Raw genomic sequence first — 16,928 nt, 5'->3', positions numbered from 1 at the left:
CTGAGATTATGATGTGCCTCCCTAGGCAGGCATATTGCCTCCCAGTTGAGAAAAAAACTGATTTGGCTGGAAACAGATATGTCAAATAAATGAAATAAAGTGTGGTATATACATAGAGTTATGCCCACAGTGTGAACAAACTCTGCCAGGAGATGCCATGGAAGAAAGATTTCACAGAGGAGCAAAGGCTTAAAGCATGAGGAGTTTTCAAGTAAACAAAAGAGAATGCTATCTTTAGTATAAGGACTAGGGCTAATCGAAGACCATATGACAAGAACAACACTGACCCACCCAGCAAACAACAAAATGGGCATAGCTAGCACCTTAGAGCTGAGTTCATTCAGTGCTCGTTTACTCCAGGAGATGATATGCCATTTAACAATTCGGGTAATTGGGGCTCCGAGTGGATAAGTGACTTGTCCAAGGTCACACAGTAAATAAGAACTGGAGTTACTTTAAACTCAGGTCTTTTAAGCCTAGTGCGGTGCTCCTTCCAATCTACCACACTGCCTATCAAAGCAATTGGTATCTTAAACACATACTACTCATAAATAATGCACAATTAATTGGAGATTGCAAAGAACTCCATATTCCTTTTCAGTCTCTAAATCAAGTCTCTGAAATACAATATACTTAGAGAAGTGTATAAGAACCACACCAAATGGCAATCAATTTGCCTAAGAACATAATTTCACCAAGCACCTAATCATTAAGTGTATGGAAAAGAATTTGGCCAAAGAGAGGTCTGACCTTTGTCCTCTGCTTCTGGGAGGTAATCTATGTCATACCTGAGAGAAATGTCTTGTTTAGGGAGAGTACTGACCCCATCAGATCGTAGGGTAGGGCAAGCCCCACTCAACAGTCTAAAAGTGAAAGACCAACCATGTAATTCAATGTGAGGGCTTTGAGTCATGTGGTATTAATTAACATGAAGTTGGAGATCAACCACATGCACAATCAATCAATCATGCTTAGGCAATGGAGTCCCATAAAAACTGTGAACACAGGCACTGTAATATGTGGGGAAAGAGGAGTCTCCACCTTTACTGCGAACCTTCAGACACTAATTCTAATCACAATACCTCACCTTTATCACTGCCCCCAAATACAAATGCAAATGAGAAACTTACATTAATTCCTTCCAAAACAGACCACTGCCAACTCAGGAAGAAAAAGAGAAGTAAATATAAACAACGAGGGGGGAGGTGGGTGATGAGGGCTGGCAGGTAGGAAAAGGACAGGAAAAGAGAAGAGCTCGGGAAGAGACACATCCAGGGACACCACTTACTGGCTCTGCATGGATATTCCCCACCCCTTCCCCAACCCCCAAAATAAAAATCAACAGATCGGGTCCCATATCGCTTCCCACCCCAAATCCTATTCTAAGAGTCAAACCATAGGCAAAAGAAATGCAAAGTCCCCATGAAAAAAGGCATTAAAGGCTAAAAGTGTACTGAGAAGTAACGTAGTTAAAAAACAATATAAGTCAGCGGGAAAGAGCCCCCTGCTCCCACACCACCACCGTCAGTCCATACAGCAGTTCTGGAAATACCCCTGTGACTGCAAACTTCCTTTGAGAAAACATGGCAGAATCATCTCTAACATCTATTCAGAAGAACATCACAACATACCAGAGTAGCATGGTCCTCTTGCTACTACTGTTATCTCCTTCTGGTGCTTACAAGCAGCTCTTCTGAGAAAGCATTCGTTCTGATAAGTGTCTCCATTTGATGCACACACGGGAATGTAATTTGTATGGCACTGCAAAAGAAACAAAACCAAATTCTCAGAAATAAGCATGAATATTCAGTTTATTCCATATTCATGAATGCATTACCATAGTATTATGACATACTTCCAACTGTAGAATAATTTGTTCTTTTATTTGGTTTAAAAAAAAGAAGAAGTATACTGCTTTCTCATACCTTTATTAACTATCCACCGAAATAAGAATGAAAATCCCTTTCCTATCTGCTTCATTTGCTTGCTATAAAGATCCAGTAGGATAATTTAAGAGGAGATTCCTGGCAATGTTTGCAATGAGCACTAAAAATAAAATGTCATTTTATTATAATCAAAATTCACTTCTTTAATATGCAGTCCCAGGGTAAATGCTATAGGAGACACAAAAAAATACATGAGGTCTGTTCTCAGAGACCTTACAATCTTGTTAGAGCGCCATACAAATACCAAGTGTATTTAATATATATACACATAAATATGTATATATATAGTAGAGATAGATCATGTACTAAATCAAAAGTGTAGACAATAAGTATAGTATCTAATACCTACTATTGTAAGCTGGAGTATTCAAGAGAAACCTTCTCAGAGAAAGTAAAATGTGAACTGGACTTGAAGGATACGTAGAAAGAAAGAAGGCAGATGAAGAAGAAAAAAGGTTTGAGAAACGACAAAGGACCAGTATGTTTAAAAAACTTTAAAACCTCTACATGTCAAAAATATCATAAACAACTAAAGTTTTAAAATCTGGAGAAAATATAATGACACAAGTTATTATCATTACTAAAGAGATAACACAAATTGATTTAAAAATGAACAAAAGACAAATGAACAGAACAATTACAAATGGTCAATTAATATATATAAAATGCTGACCTTCACTAGTACTCAGTAAATGAGGTGTTACTGTTAGCTACAAAACTGGCTATTAAACAAAAAAAAACTTCAATTTGGTGGGCATACCAATATGCCTGTTGTGATAATTTAGATTGGTCAACCTTTTGAGAACATAATTTAACAACACATTTCAAGAGTCTTGAAAAAGGAATGCAGTTTCTCGATCCACAACTACATTTTTAGGGATCTATCTGAAGAAAACTATTATAGACAAAAGATTATTATAGACATTTCAAACAAAAATTTATTTTTTTAATTTTTCAATTACAATCATTATTATTCAGTATTAGTTTCAGGTGTACAGCCTAGTGGTTAGACAATCATAAACTTTACAAAGCGTCCCCCCCCCCAAGTATTTCCAGTATCCACCTGGCACCATACCTAGTTGTTACAATATTACTGGTATATTCCCTGTGCTGTACTTTACATTCCTGTGACTATTTCATAACTCTTAATTTATACTTCTTAATCCTTTCACCTATTTCACTGAGTCCCACAAGCTCCACCCCCCGACAACCATCCATCTCTTCTCTGTCTCTGAGCTTTTTTCAATTTCAAACAAAAATTTATTAATATAAAAAATGTAAAAACAACCTAAAGCATGTTATATCTGTTCAAGTAATTAACATTACAGTCACCGAGAATTACCTTTTAAAAGAATATTGTATGACAAGAAGAGATAACATAATATTAGGTGTAAAGCAAGTAAAATAATACCACATGTATAACTTCTGAGAGTTTTGTGCCATTTTATGATGTTTATCAAGTTCACAAAACTGAATGCAAATTTTAAAATGATATCAGTAAAAATAGAGCAAGAAAGTAAATTACGCATATATGATCTCTATTATTTAGAAAAAATAAATATTCATAATGTAAATCCTGGAAGAAAACATCAATAAAACTTTTATATTACTTGTCATGGTTTTTTATTTCCATGATTTTCAGTATTTCTCAATTTTTCTCCAGTGAACGAGGTTTACTTTCATCATTTACTCTTTTTCTTAACTTTTTAAACATTTAATCATTATTGTATTTTTCCCATTACCATTTAGTCCCCTTCTACCCCCTCCCCCCAGCAGTCACCACACTGTTGTCCACGTCCATGAGTCCTTTTTCCTTTTTGCTCAATCCCTCCACCCCCTCACCTCCCGCCCCCCGCTAGCTGTCATCCTACTCTCCATCTATAGTCTGAACCCATTTTATTTGCTCTTAAAAAGTGATCAACTTACTTTATGAGCCATAAATAAGACATGTTACCACAGGTCAAGCACTGATGAAGACAATCTCTAATAAAATATTTTATGACTAAGTTGACTTGGTATACATTATCAGCAGACTCCTATATCAACTTTAATTAAAATTAAATTTTTACTTTAGGAAGCCTTACTATATTGCTCCAATTATTCATGGATCACATCCCTTTATTATCTTTCCCTAAAATGTACACAACTTATATGATGTCTGTAGGAGTAAATATGTTACTCTGTCATTATACAATGCATAATTAGCAAAAGAGACCATAAGTTCCAAAATGTCAAGTGCTAAGTCTAAAAACTTTTCAACCAACTCTGCTCAACAAATGCTTAATGACTTTCTAATGGCATGGTCTCAAAGGTACTAATATCACCCCCTAGGAATAGATGCCCTTATAAAGGATTTTTTTGGTTGTTACAATGATAAAGGACATTACAGATGGAGTCCATGGATGGTAGATTTACGAGGTCTGTCCGGAAAAAGTTCAGCCGTTGTTAATATAACAAGACTGCTTTAAGTGACATCGATGTAACCTGACAGCCAAGGTGAGTGGACTAGAATGTGCATGTGTGGACAATAACGATTTCACTGTACTAGTCAGTGAGAGCCATTGAGTGAGCATGTGTACTGTGTGGCCATCGCATTCAAAATGACTGAGCAAGTAGAGCAACGAATCTGCATCAAATTTTGCGTTAAGCCTGAACATTCCTCCGCAGAAACTCTTTTGATGATTCAAAAGGCTGCAGCTATGAGCAACTGGTGATTGGCAGCTTCATCACGACAATGTGCCCACTCATGCATCACGTCTGGTGCAGAGTTTTTTGGTGAAACATCAAATCACCCAGGTGACTCAGGCCCCTACAGCCCAGATTTGGCGCCTTGTGACTTCTGGCTTTTCTCAGAACTAAAATCACCTTTGAAAGGGAAAAGATTTCAGACCGTCGATGAGATTCAGAAAAATATGACAGGGCAGCTGATGGCAACTGGTAGAACTATGTTAGGTCCCAAGGCGCCCACTCTGAAGGGGACTGAGACGTCACTGTCCTATGTACAATGCTTCTTGTATCCTGTATCTTCAATAAGTGTCTATTTTTCATATTACATGGCTGGATACCTTTTGGAAAAACCTCATATGTAGTGCACCCAACAAAGACATACATACATACCATACAATTTCTGATTGCTTCTCTATCCATTTACATGAGAACTATGATAAGACTTACCATTGCAAATAAGCCTGCTCTGTTATAACTTATCCTAATAATAGTTTTTTTTTTTCTAGCATCCACCAAACCTCTACATTTATGTTTTCAGATATTTTTGGTATAAGACTGCTCTAATCTTTATTAAATCCAAACATTCATTATAAGTAGATATAAGCATCTGACTACTGTATTGTCTTCTAGAGTAATCATGCCCAAGCATCTACATTTTCAATAATTTATGGTAAGATAATTTATTTTACTATAAATATTTTTATTTCTCCTTTACATTGCAATTATACATTATATTGATTTCTTTAAGTATGTGTTCATGTAAGTTACATTATCTATGAATTTCATTAAAAAACAGTAAAGAAACAATTCAAATTATTGGTTATAAAAAGGGTCATGAAGTCTGATACAGCTGAGAATCTCTAAGGTAATAACAAACATTTACTGCACATTGTTAGAGCTTGGAGTCGAGGCCCCGATGGCCGATGAACTTGCAAGTGTAGGTAGTGTGCTACACGAGGGGCAAGGTTTTCGCTAACACCACGAGGGTCTCTGGCCCCATGAGTGGGGTTTGGTAGTAATCCTTGCTACAAGTAAAAAAAAAAAAAAACATTTATTCAAAAGCTTTTATCTAGTAAACACTGGCTACAACTTTAAATATCCTATCTAACTCAAATATCATAACAACCTTGTGAAACACATGACTTAGTGCTTAGATCTAGTGCTCTGAAGTGTATGTTGAGTCCAAATCCTGGGTCCACCATCCATGCGTCTATTCTCTAGCACTAGTGCCATTTTCCCCATTGGTAAAGTCATAATTCTAATATTACAGTATTAGCTAATAAAGTTGTTATAAAGGCTAAATAAGAGAAATTCATCTTTAGCATTTATATCTAGCCATAGTGAATTCCCAGTTAGCTGGTTCTGGCATTGATTGCCATTATCATTTGTGAGACTTAAGTAGGCCTGGAGTCATAGCTATTAAGTGGAAGACTCCAATTTCTCACAATGGATGTGCTCTGACCACTACAAACTTAAGTTGTATGTCACCTGGTGGTGGTAACGGAGGGCTTAACACAGTCTAGGCAATGTCCTTCAAATGCAACCTAACGAGCACATACCTAAGAGTGAGCATGAGATACGAGAAGCAGATCTGCTAATCCCTGGTCAGTCTGTTTCCAAGGGTCTCTCTGAGGAACCTCTCCTTATGCTGTGAGCAAATTAAGGGGTTGAGGCAATTTCAATACGGCAACTCCTGACTTAGGCAGGGACCCTGACCTAAGGTCTGCCTCGTCTGTACTGCCTCCCTTGCAGGGGGAAAGAACTCTCCCCTATAACTCTCTTTAGCAGAAAGAAAGTGATTTGAAGCAGTTTAGAAAGGTTGCAGCAGTGCACAATTCTGGAGCCACACCATTCAAGCATGTATTATGTATCTGCTATACATCAGGAATGGTGCTGAATACAATAAATAAGAAAATAATAAGGTTGGGATGGTTAATTTAATGTATCAGTTGACTGGGCCCCAGGGTGCCCAGATGAAACATTATTTCTGGATATGTCTATAAGGGTGTTTCTGGGTGTGATCAGCATTTGAATCAGCAAACGAAGTGCCCAATATAGGTGGGATCGGCCAATCCACTGAGGGCCTGAATAGAATGAAATAGTGGAAGAAGAAAGAATTTGCTCTCTGCCTGACTGCTGAATGGGAACATGGACATCCTCCACGTTCTTGGGCCTTCACAAACACTCAGACTGACTGACATCAGCTCACCTGATTCTCAGACCTTCAGACTTGGACTGGAACAAAGAGGAAGAAAGAAAACAGAAAAACGTCATAGGCACCCCCCGTTGTATATTGCCCAAGTTTTAAGGGAAAGATACAGCACTGATCATTTTTCCTTGCACAAAATTAATACAGGTAGCTTTGTTTACATGATGTGGCAAGATAAAATAATTCTTATTCACAGACTAAAAAATGTTTTATGACTTGTTTAAAATCCTGCTATTATTAGTTAAAATATGTTAAAATTATATACATGGAAGCTTATATTAACACTGAAAGCACGCTGAATCATAATCAAGTTTTTTAAATGAATTGGAAGATATTGCTAAAGCATCCTCATATGTTTAATGAACTTATGAGGTCATTGTTCTTAAACTGGCAAGAACCTAAGCCTAACTTGAACAGATTTATAAGCTTATAAGAAGGCAGAGTAGTCAAAGGAAGGCTTGCTCAGCAGCAGGATCAAATCATGCTGTAAGCCTGCAGGCTGTTTGCTCCTACAAGGCAAGGACCTTGACTTGAAACATCTCCATATCCTCAGCATCTAGCCTAGCGTGCAGCACAAAGCAAGCACTGGATAAATGCCTATTGATCTCAGCTCCTAACTTTCATTTCCCTTTCCTGCTTTGCCACAAGGTAAGAATGCAAGGGATTCAGACATCATGAGAGGATTTTCTGGCTGTTCTAGTATATTTAAAAGGTCAAAACACTATTTCTTTACTATTTTAAGAGGTGCAGGGAAAACTTGCAGAGAATGAAAATCAGGATCATGAAGACAAAAATAGATAAACAGGATGTTAAATTTAAAAGTGTATCACCCTGGCCAGTGTAGCTCAGTGGATTGAGTGCTGGCCTGTGTACCCAAAGGTCATTGGTTCCATTCCCAGTCAGGGCACATGCCTGAGTTGCGGATGGGGTCCCCAGTTGGGGGTGTGCAAGAGGCAATTAATTGATTGATGTTTCTCTTGCACATCAGTGTTTTTCTCCCTCTCTTTCTCCCTCCCTTCCCTTCTCTCTAAAAATAAATATTTTTTAAAAAAACATTTAGAAGTATATCAAAAATTGAAAAGGAGCCCTAGCCAGTAATCCTGCAAACCAAAAGGTCACCAGGTCAATTCACAGTCAGGGCACGTGCCTGGGTTGAGGGTTTGGTCCCTAGTTGGGGCATGAGCAAGAGGCAACTGATTGATTTTCTCTCTCACATAAATGTCTCTCTCCCTCTTTCTCCCCCCTTCCCCTCTTTCTAAAATCAATAAAAAGAAAAAAATTTTTGAATGAAAATGCCACTAGAATAATTTCTTTAAAATACAGAATTCTTTTTCTATAATCTATGTAAACTGAAAAGGAACCAACTCTACGTTATATACTATTAAGTGATTTACTACTTTGAAGAGACATTAAATACATATATGTATAAGACACAGAATATTTCTAGAAGGAAATACAAGAAATAATAGATGTTGCCTCTGAGAAGAACAACTGGTAGTTTGGAATGAAGGAAGACATTTTTCATTATATTATATATTGTTATATATTGTTCAAGTTGTTTACTATGAGCATATATTACTCTTTAAAAATATCAGAACAGTAGATTCTCATAGATTCTCGAGAGATAAGCTTTTATATATATTATATATAAAATGTTTAGACAGTTAATGAATATAAATTGCTCAGCACAGTGAACAATATATAAGTATTCAAACAATGCATTGTATATCATGTACACACACATATGCACACATATGTGTATCTTTACAAATCACCATAAGGGTAAAAATACTGCCAAAAATAGGCAAAGAATATGAAATATTAATTCACAAAATAAATATATGGAACATGTTTAATATCTCTGGTAATCAAATGCAAATTAAGTGTTTTTTTGCCTTTAAAATTTATAAACTTTAAAGGATTTCAAAATCTACTACCCACAAGCTGAGACAAAATAAGCAGTCTGGATATTTATATTGAGGAGAATGTAAATCTGCACATGAGCATCCCACTGACCCAACAATTCCACATCAGATAATTTAATCTAAGGGAATTATGAGACAGTTGGAAGAAGGGAACTATGAGACAGTTGAAAGACTGGAACAGTTCCAGTCTTCCTGATACAGGGCGGCTAAAACACTAAAAAAAAAACAAAAAACTACAATCTTTCTGGGTTAGAGAACCAGAGGACAGAATTCAGGGAACCAGGACCATTGAGAAGTGAGAAAGAAAATACCCAAAAGGAGAATCAGAGGGGAGTCCCAGGGTCTGTGTACTCTTGCTGGCTTCTTCTGAACCACTCATGGGGCGTATTCCAAGTAGCCCAGCTAAGGCTTGAAAAAAATAAACATTTCTGTGGTGCTGCCACAATAGGGAAGGCAGAGTTTGCCATTTGATTTCAGCCAACTGTTTCAAAAGTAACAATAGTCTTCAGAGTAACAAAGAATTCAAAGCTCTAAAACACATCATTCACAATGTATAGGATAAATTCAAGGTTACTCTAATAAAAAATAAATAAACTAAACAGCACAATCCATTCTAAAATGAAAAGACCATCAATAAAGATGATTTCTGAGATGCCTCAGATGTTAAAATTAGCAAAGATTTTAAAGCAGGAATAATATTTTTGTGTTCACAGCAATTTTGTTTGCAATGGATAAAAAGACAGAAAATCTCAACAGATAAATAGAAACTAAATTTTAGAAATAAAATATCTGAAATTAAAAACTCACTGAATCAGAAGAATGGATATAATAGAAGAAAGGATTAGTGAACCCCGGAGACAGATCAAAAAATTCATCTAATGTAAAGAACAGAAAGAAGTAAAAGTTCACAAGAGCTTACTACATACACTATGCACACCAATACCTTCTTTTAAGGAATGAAGCCCATTTCAGTTACCATCTCTTTTAAGAGGGTTTGAGGGAGGAGGCAGGGCAGCCAGACACAACACACTGGTCAGATTGCTGCATGAGCAACCATGCAGAGGGGAGCACAAGAGCAGCTAAGGCACGTCAAAAGTGGCTATTGGGAATAAATATGGATTGTTAAGTCCCTTTTGACCACGAAGAAACTCTCTAACTGGACTATAGTATACCTACTCTCAATTTCTTTTTATGAAAATAAACTACATAATAGTTTATAGTTTTCAAAGAGGTTTCATATGCAAGCTGTCTTTCTGATTTTGATTCTCATTACAATAACATACGAGGAAATTTGCCTTCTCTTTTCAGATGGAGCACACAGAAACTCATCTGAGGTTATAGTGACTGAAAATACTGTACCCTTTCCTGCTGTTAAAATCCAAAGTGGTGGGTATGGTTTGAACAAGATCATGAGTGGAAAAAGACTCTTGTTCCTTCTTGCTCTCATCTGAAATCCTGAATCAGGGATCACCTTGTGAGCAATGTTCTAAAACCAAAATAAAACTCAATCATAGAAAAAAACAAAAAGAAAGAACTGAGTGTAACATACTTTGCTTCCCTTCTTTTTGCTTCTTTTTAAACAATGGAACCACAACTGAAAAGCACCTAAAAAGCAAAGATCTTAGTTTGAGGTTACCCTTTCTAGTTCACCTCTAACTTGACCTACCCTGAGGCTTCAAATCAGTAATGTCCTTTAGCCTAAAAAGATGAGATAGGCCTGGCTGCTGTGGCTCAGTGGATTGAGCATCGGCCTACAAACCAAGAGTCACTGGTTTGATTCCCAGTCAGGGCACATGAGAGGCAACCACAGAGTGATGTTTCTCTCCCTCTCTTTCTCCTTTCCCCTCTCTCTACAAATAAATAAACAAACAAATAAATAAATAAATTTTAAAAAAAAAAAGAAAAGATGAAACACCAGCAAGTAAGAATAGAAGGGAAAGGGAGACTAGAAAGAGAAGGAAAGGGGGAAAATGTCAATGGCAACCTGTACCTTATTTCACTTTGGTGACAATTATACCTTACATTTGAATAGAACAAATATTTTTTCAAGGCATTTTTTACGTCTATTATTGCCAGTCTGTCCTCCTAGTTCAAGGAAAGAAGCACGGAAGGTACAAATAACCACTTACCTGACAAAAAAGGAGTCGGTGGGCTGTGACCCTAACCTCCTTATGGGGTTCAAGGTGTTTTAAGCTTTGTAATTTGAAGAATGTAGAATTATAAAATATGAGGAATGTAAAATAGTTCAAAACAGGTTGAGTTTTCTCACCTGAAATTGGCATACACATTTCAAACCATCTCCATCTTCTTTACAGACGCCTCCGTATTTACATGATGATTCATCACAAACTCTTACATCAGACTCCCTCACATTTAATTCTGTAAAAAAGGAAAGATGTGTTTCATGTAGTTATTTGTCTTTTTGTATCCAAATATACATGTATAAATAAATGAAAAAAATCCTTAAAATTTGTAGAGCATCTCATCATAAGTATAATAAGACCATATACAAAAAGCAAGTTCTATATGACACAAAATGTTCGATTCCCCAATGAGAATTTTGCATAATAATATGCCTAAAAGTATCCAAACCAAAATAAAACTCAAAATTTCAGAATTTCACATAAGGTAAATCGACAGAATTCTTCTATTTTTGCCTCCTAAGATCTTAAAATAATCTTCTTAGTAATGTTTTAATACTTTAATTATTTTTCCAGCGATTGTTCCTTTTAAGGGTAACAAATAACTACACAATGTATACAAATATGGAGTCATTATGTTGTACCTGTGAAACTAATATAACATTATGTTAATTAAGCCCCAATGAAAAAATTAAAAAGAAAGAAAAAGGCAAGTCACATCCAGAACAATGCCATTTATACAAAGCTCAAAACCATGAGAAATTAAACAATATTTTGTTTAGAAGTATTTTGTGTATGTGAAATATTATATGATAAAAGATTTAAAGCACTTTCAATCATCATTTCAGAAGTAAAAAAAGATTAAAAAGAAAAAAGGAACCATAATTCTTTTGGTACCCAGAATAAATTTAGGGTAATTATTCTCTCTAGACAAATAAACCATTTTAATTACAAAAGAACTTGAATTTCAGAAAAGAGATATATAATATGGCGCATTTATGTGCACAAAATTAAAGAGATTCAAAATCTTATTAGACTCAAAATTTTTAAATGACTGATTTAAGTTTATTCTACCACAGGAAGCACAGCCAATCCTGGCGTTCTGTGGTCATTTTGCTCCTGCTGCAAGACTGTCAGGCTTGCTATGAAAGCATCAAGTTAAGCTTTCTAGAAAACCTAAGAAATTGCTTCAAGGTAGTGCTAAGTAAAGCTGCCAATCATATGCAATTGGGTAAAAATCACCACAAAGCAATTTTCACATTTTCCATATGGGGAATGAGAGCTACAAAAAATGCCTTTATGCAAACAGTAAACAAACGATTGTTCAAAAAACACATCCCAGCGCAGTGGTGAGCACACACGTCTGGGAGCAGAGAGGCCTAAGCTGACACTCGGTAGCTGAGACTGGGAAAAGCACAAGGTTTCCTGGCAGCTCTAGATCAAGATGAGGTCCTGGCAAGCAGATCTCAGGGAGCAGTTCTCCAGCAGTCCCTCATCCCTGGTGGTCTACGACTTCTAGATTTCAAAACAGGACTTCGTGGACTGAGTCAAGGAAGTTTTATATCTTGTGACATCTGTCCTGGTGACATATCATTGCCTCTCTCTGCCCCATTTGTTCTCACTGCTCTACAATGGCGTCGAGTCCCCTACTCTTAGCTGACCCTCCAAGGAGCTGGCCGTCAAGGACCTAAAATCCAAGGAGTTGACAGTTGACAGTACTTACTTGAGTAGCTACTCTGAACCAAGGGTGAGCATACCAAAAATTTTATTTTTACTTTCCCTTAAATGGCTCTCAAGTGCACAATATTAGATTACTCTAAGTTTCAAGCATATATGTAAATTTTTTTTAAAAAGACATGAGCGAAAACATGACAGGAAATGAATACAGACAGCTCTTTTGTTGCTCTCACAGTTTCACAAACTATTCCAGGCACACAGATGACCATCTTTAAATTACTTTTATATGGGCTATGGAAGCTTCATGTTCTCATCTCTCCACAATCCCAATTTTTTCTCATTCATCTCTTTCCCCTTTGACCACTTGCATTAGCTCTTGAGGCTCAAAACTAAGTGGGGTTTGCTTTTTTCCTACCTACCAAGAGTTCTACTAGGCACAAGGTCCAGTTCCAATTACTATCTAGTATACATCTTGAAACCCAAAGAAGATAACTACATGTCCTTAAAGAACTGATCTGAAAAAGAGACTAGCAATCTATAGTATCTTTGCTCAACTACAGGCTTAAACAATTTCAGGGAATAAAAAGAACTGAACAATTTCAGAAATAAAATTTAGTGCATTTCTCTTTTTCCTTTCCTTTGCAGCCTTCAAGTTCTCACTGGGTTCCAGTACAATCAGACATATAAAATAAGAATAAGTAAAGTTTTTATTTTGCCTGTGGGTCAAGGTCATGCTGAGTTACAACCTGCTATCTTGGCTTGAGATTCTTTGAGTTGTAATATGGTTCACCTGCTGTATTTTAAAAAATACAATGGGATTCAATCTAGAACCTACACTATCCCTGCCACTAAGAGTCACAAATATTTGGAGTCCCACAGTTGTTCAGGTATGTGTTTGCATGAGGGACTAAGGGACATTTGGGGAGACTACCTGTCCTTACTGACTGAGGCAAAAAGTTTGGCCCAATAAGCAAAGCCCTGGACAGAAGGAATGTCCCAAATACACGGTGGTGTCTATCAGGTGGACGGCTCCCACTGCCCAGCCACCAAGGTCCATCGTGACAGACACAGGAGCTACAATGAGACTAAGACTAGATAGAGAATGGCTTTCACTAAAAGCTCTGAAGCAAAAGACATAAAGAGCTCTGCTTTGATGCCTCCATAACAAAAGGGGAGGAAAAAGGCTGGAATATCTCCATAGCCCTAGCATATCAGGAGCAAACCTGGAAGAACAAGAAGATAACAGTGTCCGGCAGGTACCTCTGATATCTGGAGTGAGGTACCACTGAGCAACTTGCAGGGACAGCAAACATCACAGAAAGAAAAAGACGTGCCTCATGGCAGTGGCCAGAACACATTAGTGAACCCACACAAAGCACCCTTTGGTGAATCCAAGAATAAACCAGGGGTAGGAGGGAGCATTCTGGAGAACCTAGAGGTCCTATATTAATAGGAAAGGGTAAAAGTCACAAAATTCTGATTATTTGATTATTAGTCACGTTTTACTTCATGCCTACCTTGCTGTTAAATCCATGTTATTTTCCTGTTCTAATGTGTTAAACGTGGTTATTTATTTCATCAGAAGCAATTAAGTATCTATGTATCTAATCCTATGCTAAGAATTTGGGAACATGGAAAAAACCGTAAGAGGGAACTTATGATCTCACTAACAGATAGAACAAATGGTAATGAATTCAATATAGCCTATAATTAAGGGAATTATAACTGTGTTGTACAGGCTATGACTGCTCATGAAGTTTCGAGTAGGAAATAAAAAATAGATTTGAAGCACAGGATGCAGTGTCAGAGGTGACAAGACTTGCACTAATCTTGAAAAATTAGTAAGATCTTTTTTCTGATTATTAAACAAATATATGATCATTATACAGACTATAGAAAAGACATTTAAAAATAAAGAATGTTTTAATTGCCCTCAACATGAATCATATCAAAAGAGAAAAAAGCACAAGTTCTTATCTAGGAAAACAGCATTAGTTAAAGAGACACACATCATTTAATACTACACATAAATATTAATATCAGTGGCTCACCACTGATATTAGGAAAATTAATAGTCTAGGAAAACTAGTGTGTCATATACTAGAGTGTACCTTCATTTAAAAAATAAGAATTTCATTTCCTCATTTCCAAGGGAAAAGTCAATAGAGAGAATTTTCTCATTTTAAGAGTTTTCTTTGCTTATCTTTCTAAACCATCAATATCTGAGATTGCTAGCTATCAACAAAACAAATGTTCAACAAGAATATTAACAGAAAAATTCCAACAGTTTTATGAGAACACATCATCATGAACGTCATACGCTCATGAATGTACATTTTAAATTGTTTTGTTATTGTGATAGTCAGTACTAATTGCCTACTTTGAGTCTATTCTCCCCTTCTTACTTAGTAAGGGAACCCCAATTTTGTCCAGGGAAAAAAAAGGTACTCAGCTAAATAATCTGTATTTCCCAGACTCCCTTACTCTATGCCATAGTTCATAAATAAGCACTGTCCCTTCCTCCTTCACTCTTCCATTCTTTTTCTTGTCTGGAGAGTAAACCTGTGCCCAAGGCTGAAGCACTTATCTTACTTACATGCATAGAGGGGAAAGCTACAAGCTACAGATGACAGACTAGAAAGATAGGAGAGAAAATGTATCCCTCCAGACTTACTGTTATAAGAAATAAACATATACTCTCATACCTAAAGCCCTTATTTAAGCCACTAGTAGTCAGGTCATTGGTACACGTAATTAAACACAATCCTGATATAACGACTGCATGTTAGTTTAATTAAGATAAATTTTCCAAGCAGAAGTTTTAAATAAGTCTCTGCTCCACCATATAATAAAACTGATGTTTCAAGAGCATCATGACTTCCCGGTGCTCTGACTCCTCACAAATGTGAGAACCACTGCCTTAGCTCAAACTCAGAACAGAAGGAACTCTATTTTGGGATCACCTTCTGAATGTTATTACAAAGTATCCCGTGCAGCCCCAGGCATCAAGAGGGTACTCTACTATCTTTCAATAATGATGATGATTACACCCTGACTTCCTGAGCCCGAGATGGAAACTCAGCAAAATAGATGAGCCATTACTGAGGTCCTCAAAAATTAGCTCTCCAAATAGAAATATTTTACATAAAGCAGCACTCAGAAGAGTAGCACAAAACAAAAATATTTTGCTCTGGTTGCAGATCTGCCCATCACACAATTCTCTAAATGTAAGACTTGTCTCAATTTTCATTAACATTTAGAAACTGGGAAACAAGACACACTAGGGAAAGGAATACTACTTACTTATGAACCTGAGATGCCAAGATCCTCAACTTTTGGCAGCACGAACTGGGTTCAGGCTGCAGCTGATCATGAGACACACTGGCCCTCCAGAATAACAAGGGTCAATCAGCAGTGACTACCAGCCGAGACTCCAGCAAAGGAGCTGCTGTGCAGGGGCCCATCCCATGGAGCAGGACTCACTTCACTAGGGCTCTGTGCCTGCTGAGGCTGCCCCTTGAGTGTGTCACTCAGAGGTGGTTGGGTGGTACTCCAGTGTGGCCTGAAGCTGTCCACTAGATGCACTGGCTCTCGGGCCTCCCAGGAAGTGCAGACCAAGGTCAGCCACTACCTGTGCCCTGCCCAGGGCCACCCAGCAGGAGTACAGAGATCTGCAGATGGTTGCCACCTGTGCTGGGCTTGCAGGGGCCCAGGCTTGGGGCTGCTTAGCAAGATATATGAGGTACACTGAGGCCAGATGCTGCCTGTCTGGGGTTTGTGGACCTTTGAGAGATTTTAGGAAAGTCTGAAGAATAGGCAAAACAGGCCGTTTGTATGGAAAAGCCACTAAAAGTAGCTTGGGTGAGCCCACAAGGTGGGTGGATCAGGGTCTCAGGGAATCACCAGGGTAGGGAAGATGGTGTTAGCCAGGTTGGTGAAGACTCAAGATGAAGCACACACCTGTACCTGGAGGGGGAGGGCTCAGTAAAGGAACAATGGCCTCTGCCAGCACTTCTGTCTGGGAAAAAGCTGCCCCTTCAGCTCTTTCCCTGAATCCTGACAATTCAGTTCCTCCCAATATGTCCCTGGCACCTTTCAAGCTGCTGCCCCAGCACTGGAGCTCAGAGCCAGTGAGTTCTAGTAAGTCCATACTTGGGCCCTTTATGAGGAATGTCTGGGACTCCAGAAGCTCTCAGTATCCCTCAGCCATAATCCTGCTGGTTTTCATAGCCAGGACTTATAGGGACATCTTTTCCATGCACTGGAACTCTGGACTGGGGAGCCTGGTGTAGTGCTAGAACTC

General features: G+C 37.7%; 1 protein-coding gene and 1 non-coding gene across 3 annotated transcripts in view; one reads left to right on the top strand and one right to left on the bottom strand.

Moving 5' to 3' along the window:
• TMEFF1 (transmembrane protein with EGF like and two follistatin like domains 1) overlaps window positions 1-16,928 on the bottom strand; it is a 121,864-nt gene that overhangs the window by 45,338 nt on the left and 59,598 nt on the right. For both annotated transcript variants that reach the window (XM_090274498.1, XM_090274497.1), the window contains 2 exons: window positions 11,077-11,186; window positions 1,632-1,761 (listed from right to left, as the gene is read on the bottom strand). In XM_090274498.1, the coding sequence (XP_090130624.1) occupies window positions 1,632-1,761; window positions 11,077-11,186 (240 nt within the window). The remainder of the gene's footprint in view (window positions 1-1,631; window positions 1,762-11,076; window positions 11,187-16,928) is intronic.
• LOC150013457 (small nucleolar RNA SNORA62/SNORA6 family) lies at window positions 5,555-5,706 on the top strand. Its single transcript, XR_016510958.1, has one exon. It is a non-coding gene; the product is annotated as a small nucleolar RNA SNORA62/SNORA6 family (small nucleolar RNA).

The sequence above is a fragment of the Furipterus horrens genome, unplaced genomic scaffold (assembly GCF_987537825.1).
Source record: "Furipterus horrens unplaced genomic scaffold, mFurHor1.1.pri manual_scaffold_4, whole genome shotgun sequence".
Taxonomy (NCBI): domain Eukaryota; kingdom Metazoa; phylum Chordata; class Mammalia; order Chiroptera; family Furipteridae; genus Furipterus; species Furipterus horrens.
This window is presented reverse-complemented; position numbering and strand designations above follow the sequence as displayed.